Source organism: Candoia aspera, chromosome 6 (genome assembly GCF_035149785.1).
Source record: "Candoia aspera isolate rCanAsp1 chromosome 6, rCanAsp1.hap2, whole genome shotgun sequence".
NCBI classification, from domain to species: Eukaryota; Metazoa; Chordata; class Lepidosauria; order Squamata; family Boidae; genus Candoia; species Candoia aspera.
In genome coordinates, this window is record NC_086158.1 from 40,226,418 (window position 1) to 40,246,400 (window position 19,983).

General features: G+C 37.7%; 1 protein-coding gene across 1 annotated transcript in view; it reads left to right on the top strand.

Annotated features, from left to right (window-relative positions):
• Positions 1-2,670, top strand: part of EPHB1 (EPH receptor B1) — a 411,545-nt gene extending 408,875 nt beyond the window's left edge. The window contains exon 16 of the mRNA XM_063306816.1: positions 2,278-2,670. Coding sequence (XP_063162886.1) covers positions 2,278-2,545 — 268 coding nt within the window. The 3' untranslated portion in view covers positions 2,546-2,670. The remainder of the gene's footprint in view (positions 1-2,277) is intronic.
• Positions 2,671-19,983: the final 17,313 nt, after the last annotated feature.

The following is a 19,983-nucleotide window of genomic DNA, read 5'->3' on the forward strand; positions in this document are numbered from 1 at the left end:
ATGTTTTTTTTTATCCTCACCCCACCACAGTCAGGCAGCAAAAACAAATTTACTCCTCCACTAAACAGATGGGTGCACAGTATTTAGATTATTGGATCACAAGTGGCATGTCGCTAGTGCCTTCTTTTGTTTACTGTGCTTTTGAGTAGATATTCTTTCATCCCCATTTAATGCACAAATAAAAGCCATGTGGTGACTTCAGATTTTTAAAGCTGACTACAGATTTCTTAAACTTTTTATTGTTTACCTTTAAGACCACTCTGAGTTTGACATTAAGAAATGAAACAAAGGCTCTGCAGAGCTTTTGGTAAAATATAGGCAGTTTGAGCAATTTGTGAGAGAATTGCAAAGAAGGGAAAGAGCCAACCTTTGGACAGAAGTTATTACTGCTGCAACATTAAGGAAGTCCTGTTTTATTAAACGAATGGCTCATGCGGGCATTGGGGCAATAGAGGTGTCAATTTTTCTGTTATTAACTTTCCTACCTAAAGGCATAGATCTCAGCAAACATCTCCAAGAGCTAGTGCTAATCTTGAGCTTAGAGTAGAGGCCAGGGGTAATTACCTCAGTCCAGCATAAAACCAGAGGAGGGATAGTCAAGCAAAACTATAGTGTTCCAAAACAGAAAACGGGAAGGGGAAAAAAAAACCAATGACAACGTTTATATATTTCCCCAATTTCCTAACAAATTGACATTTTAACAAATCAGTGTAGCCAAGGAACAGATATATTGTGGCTGCAATAATATTCACCCTTCATAGATTGCTCTAATAGTACATTCGTGGAAAATGTATATAGGGTAAGATAAGAATGACCTAAAAAGCATAATTGTTTTGTTTCAGGTGGAATGGATAATAAAGTTGAAAATAGGGAGAGAGGCTGAATTGATGTAAACAGAAACTGTCAACAAGGCTCAGAGAGCACCAAGGATTCCATAGTAAACAGAAACTGTCAAAGGGGGACATTTTCCTCTAACCTGAGATATTAGATGTTGACAGGAATTCTTTTATAGGCAATGAACAAAAGTGTACAAAATTTAGTTGGAGGGATCACTTTTACAGGATATGGATTGGGGAATATCTTTAATTCTTTAGTGGTCCTCAGAAGAGTTACCATTCATGTTGCTCAATCAAAATGAAAAGGTAGCTTGAGTAATTATGTATATAGGATGAAGATTTAGATCAGGGGGTCATTTAAATGTGAACATTTAAAATGTATGTGAGTAGAAATGTATGAAGGTTTGAATGTTTTATATTCTGAATCTATTGTTCCACTAATGTGAATGTTAACTGATAATATTAAGTTTAGATGATCTTATCAGCTAATCAGAAATTGAAGGATAACAGACTTCTTAGCCGTTTTGAATTTCCTGTGTACCTGTACTGCAACTTTTCCAGGCCTATTATATATTTAAAAAAAAGTTATCCTGAGAATTTAGTTGAGATATTTGATTCTGCAGCTGAATTTACACATTACAGGGCATAGTTAAATAATGGAATTCAGTGCCATCAGTAATGGTCCCAAGTTTAGGTTGTTTTAAAAGGAGACCAAACTGATTTGTGCAGAACTGAGCTATTGATGGCTACACAGTACCTTCTGAATCAGAGGTCTCTGCAAGGGAGAGGGATCAAAGAGGTCAAGATGACAGGCATGACTGTGAGATCAAAACCCCACCCCTTTTTCATGTGTGCCATATGCATTGCAGGCATGTAAACAAGCCATGGAGCTTTGATTGCATGATCCCACCTGTCATCTTGACTTTTATGACTTTTATCACACCCATGGATCCCCCCATTCCAAATCACTATATATGAGAGAAAGGGACTACCAGGGCAGCAACTAGGGTCTAACATGGATTCTGTGCCCATTTTGGTGTCCCCCCAGCACTCATTTTGGTGCCCCCCCATGCTCATTTAGGCGCCCCCCCAGTGCGGCACCCGGGGCACATGCCCCGGTTGTCCCCTCCTAGTTGTGGCCCTGGGGACTACTAGTCTTTGAGGATTGCATTTGAACTTTATACAAAAGCTTACATTTTTAAAAAAAAAAGCTTTTTCTTTTAAAAAGTTATATTTTTCAAATGAAATAAGCTAGTTAATGAATGTATCCATCCTTAAACTAAGTAATTATTATGAAAATGTTGCTTCTTTTTTTAGAACTGGTAAGGTTAAATCTCTGTTGTCTTCTACAAAGTGAGTAAATGAGTGATGACCCATACAGTATGGACACTCTCCACAACTTTCTTTATTTCTTTATTTTTCTATTTTTTTTTATCATTAGGGATCTTTTTATGCCTTTATTTGATGTCAGAAGTATATGGAAAGATGCCAGTCTGGACAGTCAAGCTTACCACTGCAGTCCCCTTCTCCATTTCCATTGGCAAGGTAGCCATGATGCTCTGCAGATGAGCTGTGATCTCCTGGGGATGCTGTCAGGCTCTTGTGTCAAGGACATGCTCTGGCCTGAAGAGCAGAGACAACAGGAGTCAACCTGCAGTCACATGCACGGTTCCAGCCAAAAGAGGTCCTGTCATGTACATAGCCAATGAGATATCTGCAAAGGATTGCATTCTCTTGTACATTGCCCCCTTTCTCTTTCAACTCATTGATTGTGTCAAAATTGTCCACGTTTGTAATAGTAACTTTCAAAACTATTGTACTAAAAATAAAATTGCACTCAATAAAAAATGAAATAATCTTAGTGTATTTTTTAACCACAATAATAAAAAAAACAAAAAAAGAGAATGTCAAGGGATAATGATTGTTTGTTAAAACCTATATAGATCTAGAAATTATTAGTGCTGAATTTCAGTGGAAAGCCAAGACTAATGTCCATAGGGTGCAACTTTGCTTATTTATTGCCTGCACATGGATAATATTAAAAAAATAAATAATGTTGGGTCATTCCTACCTTCTAAGATTACCCATACACCAGATAAGAAAGGGGATGTGTCTGAAGTGTATGGATTAGATTATTGTGGATGCCAAGAAATAAAGGATTTTAGGAGTTGAATGACTGGATTTACTTACATGCAGTATTTCTATATTTTTAACATATTTGCAGTTTGCATGTATGTATATACCCACACTTTTCTGATTGCAGGGCCATCTAATATATGGATGGTTATTTGCCAGATTTGATTCTGCTATATTTCAGGTTTGCTTATTTGTTAGTAATGAATGGCATTAGTTCAGGTGCAGGCTAATAATAATAATAATAGTAATAATAATAATAATAATAATAATAATAATAATAATAAATAGGCTGATCTCAGAACCAGTGTTAAGACTGAGATGCTGTGTTTCCTGCCCCTAATGTTAACAATTAAAAATGAATCTAGCTCATATTTGCAGAACTGTATCAAGGGGTTTCTCTTGCCTGATTTTTTAAAAAAACAACAACTAATATTTCATTGGACTGCAAACACTGGCAATTATAATAGAGGTTAATGCAGTGTTCCTGTTCAAACAGCAGGAAGAAACTATGGCTAGGTTTTGGCTGGTTCGCCTGTTATGGACCCATCTGGACCAGAATCCTTTGGCAATTGTAACTCATGCCTTGATCATCACTCAGTTGGACTACTGTAATATGCTCTATATGGACTGCCTTTGGAATAGAAGTTGCAGCTGGCAGTGATGGGATTGGTGACAAGACAATCCCACCAGTGTAGAAAAATGCCTATTTTAAAGGCATTGCATTGCACTGGTTACCAGGAGTTTCCCAGGCCCAATTCATATTGGTGCTACAAAGCCTTACATGGCTCAACGCTGGGATACATCAGGCAACTGCTTACCAAAGTTGAATCTTCCTCTTGAATCAAGTCATTAAATGAGGGCCTGTTGGGTGTACCCCCACTTTTCTTGGAGGGTGTGAATGATAGGGTTTTGTGTAATAGCCTCCACTTTAGAGAAATCTCATCTCTTGGAGGTGCACATCACTGAAACCATCCTTTCTTTTCATAAGCAAATGAAAAAAAATCCTATTCAACCAGGCCTTTGACCCAACCTGATTGAGACACCATCATAATAAAGTACTGAAGAATGATTGGATGAATTTACTTTGTATTTTTACTTTGTATTTTTATTTCTTATGTTGTGTGCTACCCAGGTCTATTATGCCTAGGGCAGGCTATAAATGTTACTCAATAAATAAATTAATAATCAGGTATATTAAGGAGACCGCAAAAGCTTATTCCTAACAGCTGCCAGAGTAGAACCCATGTGGGGGGGTTTATCAGATTCAAATTAAATTCTGAACTGGAGCTCATAGAGTATTTATTTATTTATTTATCGATTTTTGCCACTGCCCATCTGCCCCCAAAGGGGGGACTCTGGGTGGTTTACAACCAGGATAAAACATTAAAATACCATAAAAAATATAAATACAAATATAATATTAAAATAAATACAGTATGCAATCCAGATGACGATGCTAGTTGGAAATCGCTCACATATGTCTAAGAGACCATTTAGGGTGCTAACCATCTCCAGGAGTGATTACTTCCCCTCCGCCCCAAGTGAGGTGGCAAAACCAGGTTTTTAGTTGTTTACGAAAAGCCGCAAGAGATGGAATCTGCCTTATCTCTGGGGAAGAATGTTCCAAAGGGCAGGAGCCACTGCAGAGAAGGCACGCTTCCTGGACTCCGCCAGATGGAACTCTCTGCGGATGGGGTCCGTAACATGCCCTCTCTGCATGATCAGGTGGGATGGGTGGATGTAATGGGGATGATTTATTTTACCAATTATGCTCATTGGTAAAGATTATGGGACAATAATGTTCATATTCTAAGACAGGGGATAATGAAATAATGATATCTCTACTCAATAACCAATGCAGTTTCTAAAGCAGTTTCTGTTGATCAGAATTCATTACATCATACATCTCTGTATAGACTTTGCTACTCTGGATGGCTGATTAGAACAGAATAGTATGTACAAATGTATGCTAATATAAAATACTTTCTTAAAAACAGAAATAATGCAAAGATGCTTGTAACATTCATATAGGCTGCAAACTGCATCTACTGTAGTTGTCATAATGTTTGAACTGCCTTAGTTCAGATTTTGATTACAGAAAATCTCTAATCCTGTTTATAGTTAGATAATGGCAGCTGCATAAGTAAGCTTTGTCTGCCAGTTTGCAATCAGCCTAGGCTTTCCCAGCTTAAGTTCTAGTCAGCAGTAGATTAAAAAGGATGAGGATCAACTTGTTTGCTGAAACGTATTTGCAAAGATGAGGTAGTCACAAAATGTGACTCTTTCAATGAACAAGAGTTCCCTTGAAGCCAAGAACTGTAAACCCTACAGAAGACTTTAATCTCCTTATTTTGATTTTAAAAAATAAAACATTCTCACCTTAGTAGCACAGCTTTAGAGAAAACCTGTTCATGCTAGAGGCACAATGGACAGAGGCCAGTCCATTTGGAAAATTAAGTAGTCTGAAAACCATCTGTGAGCTTTTTGAAAGCTTTGTTGGAATTGCCCATCATTTTTTCTGCCCTCCAATGTTTGGTTCTGTTGCATTTGCCAAATAATCAGGCAACTCTTCAGGAAAAAAATTATAATGAAGAGAAGCAAGATTCTGGGTAAGATAAAATACATATTTACAGTAAAATCCACTTTTCCTGCATACCACACATCACACACCACACACCACACACAAACACACACACATAAAGTATACCAAGTAGGGCTGGCAGTTAGATTGTAATTAGAACAATATGGTCTGATGGCAAAAAGTATTTGCCAATTTGAAGGGAAAGTGTCTCTGTGGGGAATCTGCTTTGACTATTTGTAGTATTTCACTAATAATTAAAGCAGCTTTCTTCCTCCAAGGAGGGACTAAGTGGTGTGTGTGTGAGAGAGAGAGAGAGAGGAGAGAGAGAGAGAAAAAAAAAAAAAACCCACGTCCTAGTGTGACCTGTAACTGCAGGGAGGGGAAGTGACATCACATGTGATGTGTCATGACATCATCAACAAATGACAGGAATGATATCATTTGCATTATGATGTTGTAATACAAACAATATATGTAATTTCTATCCTTTGTGTGATGATGTCATGACACATCACATGTGATGTCACTTCCCCTCCCTGCAGTTACAGGTCACACTAGGATGTGGTTTCTTGAACCATGGTTCATTGAGTAAATCATAATTATCTGGGTTTGTACTACATGCTAAATCATAAAACATGGTTTATTAGTCACAGTTTGGGTTCATACAGCATGTCAAACTGAACAAATGAGATTATGGCATAGAGCAACAGTGAACCTGTGTGGGTAGAGAGAAGAGTGAACAGCACCTCCAGCTTTAGTAATTTCACAGGACTTTTTGCAATAATGAATGCCATATTCTCAATTGTTCTCAGAAACATCATCACATACAGATCTGACCAGGCAGCACTGTGGCATCGTTTTATGCAATATGGGTCCTCTTACAGCTGACTAATCAAGATTAGAAATAAAAACAGAAATTAGGACAGAAAATTGCACCAAAGTATATATCATTGATATTTGTGTAAGGCATACTTTTCTGCAGAGGGGGTGTGAGAGTTCTGCCTGTCAGAAAGAATAGACTGAGACTTGAGAATATTTAACTAGGGGGTTTTATGTAGGCAAAGTGAACATCTGTGATATAGGGCAGACTTTTTGTTGTATGCAGCCATCAACAGCAAAAACTGCAACACACATTGCTGAAAAAATCATCTCCCCAAGTAACTAACTGGCATGGTTGGCAGAGACAGAGTACTAGATTCCAGAAATGTATTAAAACAACAATATTTAGAGTGAATGGGACCCCTGGAGTGGAGATTGAGGGTACGATAGTGCAATGAATGTCTGTGTATTTGTGTGTGTGTGTAGGAGAAATGCTGTGTGGCTGGTAAAGTATATACCTGTGTGTAGTGGCAGTCTTTGAATGAACATTGGCACTCTGTGTAGTTCCTTGTTTTTAACACACAGATTGATTTCTGGATCAAAAGTTGCATACTGAAGCAGCTGCAACTTTCCTGCAGGAAAGTTTTATTAAACCTTACTGGAAATCAATAGAGGCTATGCACTTGAATGTGCATTCAGTCCTGTACTAATTCCAACAAGTTAAAAGATAGACCATATTGTATGTTACCTAGTTTGTAACCAATATGATTTTTTCTTCTCAATCAGGCAAAACAAACAGAGAATTTTCATGGAGTACTGATGTAAGATGCCACTTGTCCAGAAGCAGCCATAACACAACATTAAACCTATTTAAACTCATTTGAAAGTCTAGATTTCACCCTGCTTACCTCTGTATTTGACAAATACTTTGTACAGTATTTGTGGCTAAAAATAAGTTTCTTTTTTAACTGAGTGTCTCTATCTCTCTCTTTCATCTCTCTCTCTCTTTCAACTATCCTTATTATGATGTCTGTTCTGACATTATATTTTGTTTTGTTTTTAATATTGTCTATAATCAGCTTTGGTAGACTTATTTCGTATGGCTGTGATACCTAGCTTACAGAAACTGCTTTCTCTTTTGAAGGCCACCCTTCCTTTTGAAAGGAATATCAATCCATATTTAGCTGAATGATAAAGAACATGATGGCCTCAAAGCTTTCTGTTTATATATTGTATTGTTTATTATTATGTGGGGTTTTTTTCCTTCTTCGATTTATTGTTTGTTTTTATGCTGGATGTTGCCCAGAGTCACACTGTTTATGTTGGGTGCCCTTATAAATCTTAAAAACAAACAAACAAATCTTAACAGCACTTGGGGAGACACAAAGGTCAGCTGCCAACAGCCCTTAATATTATAGTGAGAATAAGGAAATGAAATAAGTAAAAGTTAGACAACAAAATAAGTAAAACTCCAGAACATAATGGTCATACATGGTGTGTATGTCCCCTTTGGATGGCTATTTGTGAGTTCTCAAAAATAATGCTTTAAAAATAACTGTACCAAATAAGTATCTATAATTATCTTCATATTGAGCCAACTGCCCCTTTAATATATATATATATATTAAAAAGAAGATACCATAGTTTCTGCTGCCAGCCTCATCATCTGCTACTGGCTGAGGGGCCATTTGGGTACCATGGGCTGCAAAGGCCCTAGAGTGGCCCCAAGGCTCAGCTGTAGTGAGATGTACAGCATTTCTCTTGAACTTACACTAATTATTCCTAAATGTGTACATATTATACTAAAGGTAACCTGCAAGTTTGGCAAATGGTGTGGAAGAGCTGTTTGTTGGAAATAAACTATTTGCTCCAGGATAGAATTAGGAAGGTATGGGCATGGTGTTGTTGATTGATTGTGAACTAGCAGTTGAGGCAACTAGTCAGTCTTACGGAAAGCAAGTTTCCTAAAAGGATATCCAGGATATTTATGATTTCCCTCTGTGGAATAATCTGAAGGGCAGCTGTGAAGGCTTTTGGTTGAAGCCAGTTACATGTCCTATAGAGTTTGGGAGACAGCTGTTGCCATGTACATACTTAGCTTCCAATTGTTCAGGATTAGAATGAATGAAGCTAAGGTCTATAGCAGGTTTTCTGGTATTGCTATTAAGTAGATTTCTGCTAAGATTGATTGATGGGTAAAATATTTTTGCAGTTTCATCCATAAATAAATAGCCCCCATTTTGAATATTTAATGAATCATATCAAATTATTTGAGAGATTCCTTCTTTGCAGATATTTGCCCTCAACCTGCTTACTACATGTGATTTATACTGTAGTTATGAAAGATCCTCCCTGCCTAGTGAGGGGAATCTGATAAATGGAATGACAGTAGTGAAAATAGTTATTGGGAAGTGAAATATGTTGAACATTTAAATTAGCATATGCAAAATGCATGCAGATCTGTACCCTATTTTGTTCATTTATTTACAATGTATTGAGGGGCCACACTTTAAAGTGTTCCAGGCTCAACACAGCCGTAAAGGTTGTAGAGAGTAAAGAAGATGACCTTGACAGAGATATGTAGGAATTGTTACCTATGCAAAAGAGGTTGAAACATTTTTTATGTCTATAATGAGATAACATTCAGAAGTTGCCCAGGCAGACATCTCCCTAACTTGTTGAAGTATAAGAAAGTGGAGGAGGTATAGCACAATCAGACTTGAAAGATTCGGTTATTATTTATCTATTTATCTATTTATCTATTTATCTATTTATCTATTTATTTATCTATCATATTTTTTATTACCGCCTATCTCCCACACTGGGGGACCCTGGGAGGTTCACAATATTATAGACAATCTCAAAAAAAAAGAAAAATAGTTTTAGCCTTCATGTGGAGTTGATTTCTTGATCTGGTCTACCTAATGGGGCTGACAGAGACAGAGATCCTGCATTTAATTGATCAGACAAATGAAGCACACTTTCTTCCACTATGAATTTCTAATTTATCCAGTCATTCCTGCATGTACACCTGCAGATTGAACTCTTTATTGGAGCTGATTGCTATTACCCTATGGAACTTAAGTACAAGTCATACTTGAGTATCTACAGATGCGTATGCAATGAAAATTGTGGAGTGTGGCAATAGCTGTGTCCCTGGAATTTGCATACCCCTCTTGCGCATGCTGTGAGAAAAAGCAGTTATATTGACTCCATTGTTATGACTGGTTTTCAATTACCATCTTAATGAAAGGAGGCCCAAGTGACCTGCTGCTGTTTGGCAGCCCCCATGGACAACAGCTGTTTTCAGAGCCTGCAAGCCCAGGGGATGCATTTACTTGCCTCATATGAAACACCTTGATCCAGTTATTTCCTCTCTTATCCCAGAGCTAGAGGCTGGCACAGCAGCAGCTAATTTTTGAGCAGCATTCCAAAGGAAAGCTCTGTATTATATGTATCTCTTAGTATAAGGAGAGAAGGAGAGAAAGGGGAAGGGGGTATGGCTTTATTAAGTAAAAGCATCCTTATACAGTATGGTGTTTCCAGATAGTTTGGATAAGTTGTAGAGTAAAACACTAATAAACAGCAAAAAGAAAAGAGTCTTCCATTTTCATTTTAGCTGTCTTATTCATTATCTTAATTGAAGAAACCCTCTGGCCCAACATGCATTTCATTGTCTTCTCAACACAGACATGGAATAAGCATCTGTACAGGCTTTTATGAGGGGTTTCATGCTTTCATCCGACTCTCGACTGTACTTCTTTAGATTGTTTCAAACAGTGATCATGGTTGGGAATTCTGGAAGGCATAATCCCAGCACACCAGAACAAAGAGGTTGGGAAGGCCGGGAATCGATTATCCTAATAGGCATTGTGAGCATAGGGTAAAGGTAAAGGTTTCCCTTGACGTAAAGTCCAGTCGTGTCCGACTCTAGGGGGCGGTGCTCATCTCCGTTTCTAAGCCTGGGAGCTGGTGTTGTCCGTAAGGACCCGTCCGTGGTCATGTGGCCAGCATGACGACACGGAACGCCGTTACCTTCCCACCGAAGCGGTACCTATTGATCTACTCACATTTGCATGTTTTCAAACTGCTAGGTGAGCATTGTGAGCATACTTATCCCATATTGCAAATATTCTGTCAGAACAAACTTTTCTGGTATTTATTATGGCATTTAATTTGGCTGGCTGTTGCACCATTTTGCCATGAGGCTTATTAAAATTTACCCCTTCACAGTGGGCAGGAGTTGCATCTCTACAGTGAGAAGTCAATAACAACTACAGTCATCCACATGGCTTTCTTTTTAGCACAAGCCCTTCCAGCAGATAGGAAATATAGATGAAAGAATTATTTCCCAGAGTTCCAGTGGCAAACTAGAAAGGAGAAGGACCCCCCCCCCCCCCAGACCACTTCTGAGCTTATTCAACCATATTTTTAGAAGCAATCTTTATTATTAGCTACAAGTACAGAAGCCATCTTCATCTGATAATGAGAACCTTTGGCAGGAGAATTGCCTCCCACTGGGCCAGCCCATTCTTTTGTCTGTTCTTCCCTCCTCTGAAATCTTGTCATAGTGTGAGATTCTCAGCTCTATAGGGGCATAGACTTCTTTTAGTGCTTCTGTATGAGACAGTACATCACACGGCAAGCAGACAGAGTAATTCTGCATCATGGGCTACCAGTATGGTGAACTTGCAATTTAAATAGGGGTTATAGCCTGCAAATGATGAGAATACTAAAGCTGTGATCCACAGAGGGTTAAGATAAAAAGAAATATTGTTGCCCTAGATGCTAAGCAGTCTCCGTCTTCTTTTCATCATCATAGTCCTTGGGTGAATGAAAATACCAGCTTTGGCGCCCATCTTAATTAGCTCAGTGAGTCTATAAGTGGCCAATCAGCTCAGTTTATGCCTTAGGTATCCAAATTCTATTGTAGTGAATGAAGCCACATCAACCTGGCATTACATTTTGATCTTCTGGTTCTTACTTCCTGAGAAATGGCATTTTTGTTACCAAAGAACAAACCTTATATAGAGTGGCAATTACTGCACTGCTAAAATCAACAGTGGAAGCGGTTTTGCAAACATTTCCAAAATCTTGCTGCCACATGAGAAGTAGGTATAATTACATATGAAAATGTATCTTCCTTAATAGTCTTTTAATTATCTACTCAGGTGAACTATAATTTGAGGAAAGATATGTTAAATCTAGTCTTTTAATGAAAGTGTGGATGGTTAAGGATGTGATTTTATCTAACTGTGATAGCTGGACGAAGCCAAATTGCTGCTGTATGTCAAAAAACTTGATGGGGATGTTATATGACTTTACCAAATCCATTCAAGCTCTTTCATTTGGTAGGCCAGTATTCCTCAATCCAACACCCATCACATGTGCTGGATTTCAACTCTGAGAAAAAGGGTGGCAGAATGGAGAAGACTATGAATTTCTCCTTCCTGATCTGATTCAATGAAATCTCTTTACATTAAGAGCTGTTCATGACCATGCAACTAAACAATGTTCAGCTTAGCACTCACTTGTGCTGCCTCCTTTGAAAATTCCGATGCAGATAGTTGGGAACTCATGTTCATAGTACTGTTAGCAGAGTATCTAAATAAAAAAAGATAAACCCAGTCAGTTCAGAACTTGGCAAATTTTATCTGCATTTGAAGCAAAGTGGGCCACATTCCAAAGCATAAGCGTAATAATTGGAAAAGGTCTTGGAGCAGATCAGGGTTGGCATGTTGCAGAATGAAAACAGCACACTATCCATCACTTACTTTAATAACAAAACTTATCTTTGGTTTGATGTATTTTTGTCCACCAGGTTACCAAGCAACCTGGAAGCAGATTTGCTTAATTAAGTCTGCACTGTGTGTGACCCTTGTTACTATACATTTATAAGATTCTAAGAAGAAATTAATTTTTAGTGTGATTCCTTATCATCACTACTCCAACAATCATGTCTCTCTCTCTCTCTCTCACACACACACACACACACAGACATCTTTGAATTAAAGAATAAATTTAAAGAATTAAGTTTAAGAATAAGTTTAAAGACAGCCAGTTTGGTCTGGGATAGAAACCAGGAGGCCGTGAGTTCTAGTCCTGCCTTAGGCATGAAAGCCGGCTGGGTGACCTTGGGCCAGTCCCTCTCTCTCAGCCCAACCCACCTCACAGGGTGGTTGTTGTGGGGAAAAGAGGAGGAGGGAGGAGTATTAGGTATGTTCACCGCCTTGAGTTATTTATAAAAATAATAAAGGCGGGATATAAAAAAAAAATCAAGGGTAAGAGTATTAAAATTGATTGGGATAAAGATATTTTAAATGACAAAAAACAGAATATAAAAGAATTAAAATAGCTTTATGATAGTATTCCTGAACCTGGTATCTTCCAGATGTTTAGGACTCCAATTTCCATCATTCCTGAATGACAGCTCTGTTAGCTGAGACAGTGGGAATTGTAAATCAAAATATCTGAAAGGCAACAGGTTAGGGAAGTTACATTTAAAGGCAGAAAAGGAAAAAAAATCACTATTAAGTAAGGGAATGAAGAAAAATGGAATGAAAATAAGTAAGATGAGGCTAAATTGAATATAGAAAAGGTTGTTATAGGAAAAACCATTTCCTAGTGATGGAGACAGATGGAATAAGTGTAGTAATGAAGTTTGTGGCTGTAGATGCATACACATGTGCAGGGTCTTTGGCCTGCCTTTCTTATAACCCCCATAGTATATATAATAAAACTGTATAACTGAATAGTAGTTCTTTAAATTCCAGACAGCAAGCATTCTGTCTCCGATTGCCTTTTAGCCTTCAGACTCTAATCCAGTTTTTTTCAACCTTGGCAACTTGAAGATGTATAGATTTCAGCTCCCAGAATTCCCCAGCCAGCATGCTAGGGAATTCTGGGAGTTGAAGACCACACATCTTCAAGTTGCCAAGGTTGAGAAACACTGCAGTAATCCACACTGGCTCCCATAGATTCCCTCATGTAAAGTAATGGTTATACCATTGCATCATAGTTAAGTTCTAATATCCTCTGGCGTTAGCCAAGCCTGGATGCTAACTGATCCATAAAGAGTGTTCTGCTTCTACCAGACTTCCTGGGTTCTTCCATTCCTGAGATGTGATAACCAGGATAGGAAGGACATGGAAAAGAGACAGGATTTTCTGCCACACATTCCAGACTCCATTCTGTGTTTGATAGTCCGGGCTTTCTTGCTTTGAGATGATAACAGGGATGTGCCCACAAATAAAGACTACTATTTCCTCCAGCCTAAGCTATTATAAGGGAAACTACTGCTGAATTTAGGGGCCCAAGGACAAATCCACCTAAACATATACACCTCTTTTAGCCAAATCCCAGACTGAGAACCTTCAAATGTGTTGGGATTACACAACCCAGAATTTGCTGCTAGCATCCAGTCCCATGATATCTGGAAGGGGCCAGATTGAGGATAGCTGCTCTGCTGTTTAGATTCATTTCCTCTCTCTTAAATGGAAATGACAGAGACCTATTTCAAAATTGGCTGTAACAACAAAATCAAGACTGTATGTGAATCTTGGTACTTTCAAAAGCTCTAGGTACATTATAATTAATCAGAAGAGATTATCTCAGTTAATCCCACCTCTCTCCTTCCTACATTGGGCATTTTCAGCTACCACCCACTTCTTGCCTGTTATACTAATAGCTGCTTGGTTTAAGACTGTTCACAAAGCAATTTGTGCATTTTTTTCAGGGCTTTGGGGTCAGGAAATGTGAGAGTTTCATAAGCAAAAGTAAGCTTTAACCTTCTGAAAGTTAGTCAGATTTTGATCCACCTCCCTAAATGTATTGTTTTTGTTTTGTAGGAGTTTAAATTCTATTATTAAAATGCTGTTTTAGCCTTGCATTGTATTGGTTCACTTTCTTTATTACAAACATCTTCCTTTTTTATATTCTCAGATTGTGAAAGCATTGAAAAATCCTTATCCTCCCTATTATATTCTATAAATAATTATGCAGACAAACAATATTAAACCTCTAGATAGATTTCATGATCCTAGTTTCAGTTATATGGTTCAGCTGTGAAAGGTGAGGCTACTGTATCTGGGCTGCAGACATCCAGATGACAACTAGATTCCAGCAATGAGATAGAGAAAAATGAAGGCTATGCTTGACTTAGTGATTGCCTACATTTTTACAGCCCAGATATGGTAGCCCTAGGGTTAAAGGATCTGCACTGGTATTCCTGTTTTGAAAAGATGGACAATCGTTCATTCCTCTTAACATACAGAAATTCCTCAGAGGATATTTCTAATTATGGGGGAGAAGCAAGGAGTCAGACAACAACATTCTCAACTTCATATTGTAATTCCCCACAGAACTGAATTGCCAGTCACAAACTGCATACCTCTCATAGCCATCAGAGCTACAGTAGATGGCCCAGGCACTGGAGGGGATGGAAGCTCGAAGTGCTGGGCATTGAATCCTCCATCTCCAGTCAGTGCAATTGATCTTCTGTACTGGCTTTGCCAAATATTATATCCTCCTGGGGACACAGTTATTTTTCATTCTGCAGATTCCCCAAGGGAAAGGCAAAGGAGCAAATAGTTGGGCTGCATCTCTGATGGAGTGGGTCCACATATATGACCCCACATTCCAGGAGGATCAGGAAGGGTGAGAAGCCCCTTCTTGGGGCCCTCCAATGGGGAGCAGGTGAGAAAGGGGGATGTGATGTTAGAGTCTCCCCTTCCTTCTCAGATCCCTTACCTGATCCCTTACCTTGCAGAAGGCAAGGACTTTGATAGGTCATCAAATGATTATGTTAAATATTTCTTGGACATCTTCAGGCTGTGGAAGGAAGGGAGCAGGCAGTATAAGTGTTGAGAATAAAATGCCTTAACTCTGTTTTACCTTCTCTTTGGCAAAACTGGAAAGAGTTGTTTGCTTGTTTATTTTTAATTTTATTAATTTTATTGGGATTGACTGTCTTGAAATGGAAGTTCCCCAAAGATATATTCTAAACTAAATATATTCTGTTGGGGGAGGGAGAAAGTAATGGTTACTTTGAGTTCAAGGGTACCGCTAATGTGGAAAATGGACTGCCTACATTTTCCATGTTTCTTAAATGTTGCAAAGAAAAATGCTAGATTCACTGAAGTTTCAAATACACAACAGCTAAACCAAAAATAAGTAGACCAAGCTCAAAATCAATGCTGACATCATAGGCTGACAGAGGTATAGAGCTGCTTTCCAACTGGAACAGAACCCTTGTGTAATAATCAGCTGACTTCATATTTGAGTAGAAAAGTTTGGGCAAGGTTAGGGCTTAAACTTGCTTTAACCCCAAGGCAACTCAAAAGTTCATGCGTAATAAAACCATTTTCCCATATATGAGAGGGGGGGGGGCTTTATTGCGTATGACAACAAAGACCAGTTTGCTGAAATTGGTCTAACATAAGGTAGGCCATGCAGATTCAGTTTCTCTGTGTAGCTACTTGTTCAATATTTCCTATGTTTCCTCCTTCCTGATGTTCTACAATCACATTATGCAGCCAAATGGAGTTATAAAATATATGATGCTGTCAAAACAATAGCTTGGTGCTTCAGTGTGTTGTTGCTGGAAGCACATAATAGATGAAAGCTTGGCTGTCATTATCAGCCCATTGGAATGCTAATTTATTGACTTTACCACTGCTATTCAGATGACAAGGAAATGGACTTCACGTTTTTGCCACTAGAATATAGAAGAAACTATTCGGTTACTAGGAGAGTTTTGACTTCCTGTGGTTATTTCTAGTTTGGCTTCACACTGCATTGTAACTTAGTTATGGAGTTAATCTATTTTCTAGGTTTGTGCGATACATTGAATCATTAGGTAACCAAATACTGTAGGCTGAATTTACACAACATGCTGTATCATAGGAAAAAGGAAAATTAAACAGGATAAAATCCAATCAAGCTTAGCATGTCAATTAAATATGACTGCAATTTCTTTATCTGGCCATGTTGACATAGATCTTATGTCACATTCTAAAAGCTGATGGCACTTTCAAAAGCTGCATTTGTATTTTAGTGGGAAACCTATATTAGACTCCTTATTGTAAGATTATCAAGTAAGTGAAAGACTGATAATATGCATATGAATTCATGTGCAGCTGATAGGGGTGGGGATCAGGCATATATATCATCCCCTGCTCTTAATGTTTGTGCATGTGTGGCCATTTAAAAAACAATCACCTTGCTTTTATTGAATGAATATCTGAAAGGAGATTGTACGCCTACTGGAGGGGATGTGTCATTGTGCCTGGGAACTCTGCTATTTTAATGTTTTCTATGGCAGAGTTTAAGCATGTTTATATGAACTTTCCTGTGTCCCCCTATAGTCCTTCATAGTAGAAGCAGAAAGACGCCTGAAGCATCTGCGTTCACAGGGATGTTGGATGCGGAGCTAGTGTATGTGTCCCTTTAGTTCTACACATAAGTACACAAATGCCTGCATAAATCGTTGAAGTTAATGTGAACCATTAATACATATGTTATGCTGACAATCATCTCCCTGTTTGCTGCTGCTAGGAAAAGGGAAACTCTCATCATGTGGATAGAATGTCTTTGGCCAGCTTTGCATACTCCTGTTTTATTTAGGGCTGCCTACAGTTTGTGCAAGCCCTGATAACCCCACTTACTATTTTATGACACACTTGCAAAATATGAAGTTAACAAAATATGGCTTCCAGTGGGAATGGCAGACTGAACAGCAACGCCTGCTGGCTTGGTGGGTGCAGCAGACGGCAACTTTTTTGGGCTCAGGAAGGCTTTCCTAAAACCCAAACATTCTCTGGATTAAGGAGAATACCTGGAATTATCCAATTTGTCCTCCAAAATGGCAGCTTGCAGCCAGAAGATCATGTTTTGCTTTTGACTGGTAAGAGTACCTGGGAGGCAGGGACATCACCATTTTCATGCCATGCTGTAGCCTTAAAGAGACACTAAGTCCAGCCACCCCATTTCTAAATCACCAATCTGTTTTTTTTTTTAAGTATATGTACCCCAAAATAGGCTTTTTACAGCAAGGAAGAAACCAGTCCTCTTGGTGCTTAATGTTATTTTTGGGATTATTTTTTAATTATTTTTTAAGTTTTGGATTTTGTTTTTCTTCTAAAGGAAATTTCAAAGATTGAGTAAATAATATTTTCTTGTTATTATTTCTATATTAAATTTGAAGATATTAGTATTTTCCTACACATTGAATCGACTGGTTTGAATCTTCAGCTTTCTATCTTTACTTTCCCTAGAGAACAGTCTGCTATTCACTCTCACTTTGTGTAAAATCTTTCGAACCTTCCCATATCTTCAACTTCCGCTGATTAAGTTCCTAGGGGGCATCATAATCTACCGCATGAGACATGGAGGGTTTAAAACAGATCCTTTCTGAGCTTCACCAGGACTTGAAAGAAATGTCTTTTGACATTTATCAAAACTTTATGCAACATATCCAGGACATTGTGGAAAATATGAGAGCTAAAATGTGCCATCAGGTTGGGGATGTGGTGGATGAAACTGAGGAATCTAAGAGTGATATAAAGGTTTCTTTTAAGACTGAGACTGGGATTTCTCTCAAGATGCTGGATGAAGATTGGATAATGGAGTTGGAGAAATCTAGGGGAGTGATCTGCAAGCCATAAGTAGGGTCGATCTCCTGGTGGAACGCCATGAAAAGAACCTGGAATTTTGGAGGGGGGCAACTGGGCTGTTTGATTTTCTTAAGAAGAAAGCTCTGTGTATATCCTGGGAACATGTAACTGCTCTGGTTTATTTTGAAGTGAGATAAGGGTTGAAGAATGTTTATTTGGTTTGCTTTAAGGATTTGACTGGTGTTATTTGCCTTTAAAGATTTGGATTTACTGTTCTGAATTACCTTTTTTGTGTTTATTAAGATTTTGTGTTTATTAAGATTGGGATTATTAAAATTGTTATACTATTAAGTATACAGTAATAGCTGACAACTTATGTGCCTTTCAATTTGATTTTTATTATAGTAGACAGAAATGTATAGAACAGTGGTAGGAAGGGAATAATTGTATATGATTTATCTTTTGGAGGTGAGAAAGATGTTCAGGAGCTTTATATGAACCTTTTTTTTTCTTTATTTTAATATAAGGGGCAGGAGTCACTGTACTTAGTGATTTTTATTATGTGTTAAAGGGGAATTATTTATAGAAATAATGTGGTGTTTTGATTTAATATAGAATAAGAGATTGATTATGGAAACTTTGTATATCCTTGCTATTAAAAGTCAGAAGCCACCTCTTCCTGTAAATTAAAAAAAAATTCTGTACTTTTTTAGTTTTTCTTCTTTTTTGTAGTTTTTTCTTTTTATTGTAGTTTTTATTCTTTCTTTGAAACTTAATAAAATTTACTATTAAAAAAAGTTAGTAGACTATGATATATAATTAAACTTCATAATAGAAATAAGGATTAAAATAAATTATTAAATAGAGGGACACAAAATCACTTACATTCTTAAAAATCTATTTATGACAGAATGCTAAAAAGTGGACTGTACTTTTTAGATGCCAAGGCTCGCACCTTCAGGGACCTGATTTTTCAGCATTGCAGTTTCAGAAAGAAAGGCTTTGCTTCAGTAAGCTGATCTAACTTTATTTGATGCTGAGACCTGCTGATGTTACAAAGAATGAGATTTATGCCATCTAAATCAGAGAAAGGTAATCTTGCATATTCTGTAAGTTTTCATTGCACTTCCCATAAATTCTTGCTATTAACGATGTTAGCTGGACCTCATGGGTGCTGAGGTACAAAATATTTGAAGAGCATCATGTTGCCCATTCTAGAACTCAATGTATACACAGCTAAAGTAGAGAACTGTAAAGATTAAGGTTGTCAGGATGAAATTAAAAAGATGTGCTTTTTAAAACAAAAATTTAATTGTTGCAGCAGAAGTCTTGGCCAGAACTATTTCTTGATTTCCACATTGCCTGTCTTGTTTTATGAGCAAGCAAAACAAGTTACAGAATGCAGGCATGGTTACAAATACTTTCCACACATCAGAAAAGGAGTCTATATCTGCAAATCTCTTGCAAAAATGAAAGCTAAGAGCTTTGCAAACAGAAGAGTTAAACATCAGATCAAATCTTGACAAGCCTCTGCTGTAAATTGAATTATTGGCCATGCTCTTGTCTTATTGTGTTCTCATTCTCTCAGATGATAAACAGCATCCATCACATCGTTGTGTCCGGAAGTCAAAACAGAACCCTTTTATACTGTGTAGCCAAGAAATATGCATCTATTTACTTTCCAACATGATTGAAATGCCTTCTAGCTCAATTCTTACTAGAGGTTAACTGGCTGTATTGAAGTTGAGGAAGTAGAGAATTTCATTCATTGTGAATTCTCAGAAGAACTTATTAAATTTACACTTTCCAAAAATTAGGACAACTGATTATTTTCTTTTGATATTTGAATGTTTCAGAATTTTGAGATGGGATTCTCCATACAAAATCATAAGCAAAAAGTTTATATTAGAGGAAACTGTACAAATTCACACATTAATGAGAAGAAAGTTTTAGAAGTAAACTTCTTTACATTGTAGAAAATTACTTGCAGTGATGTGCA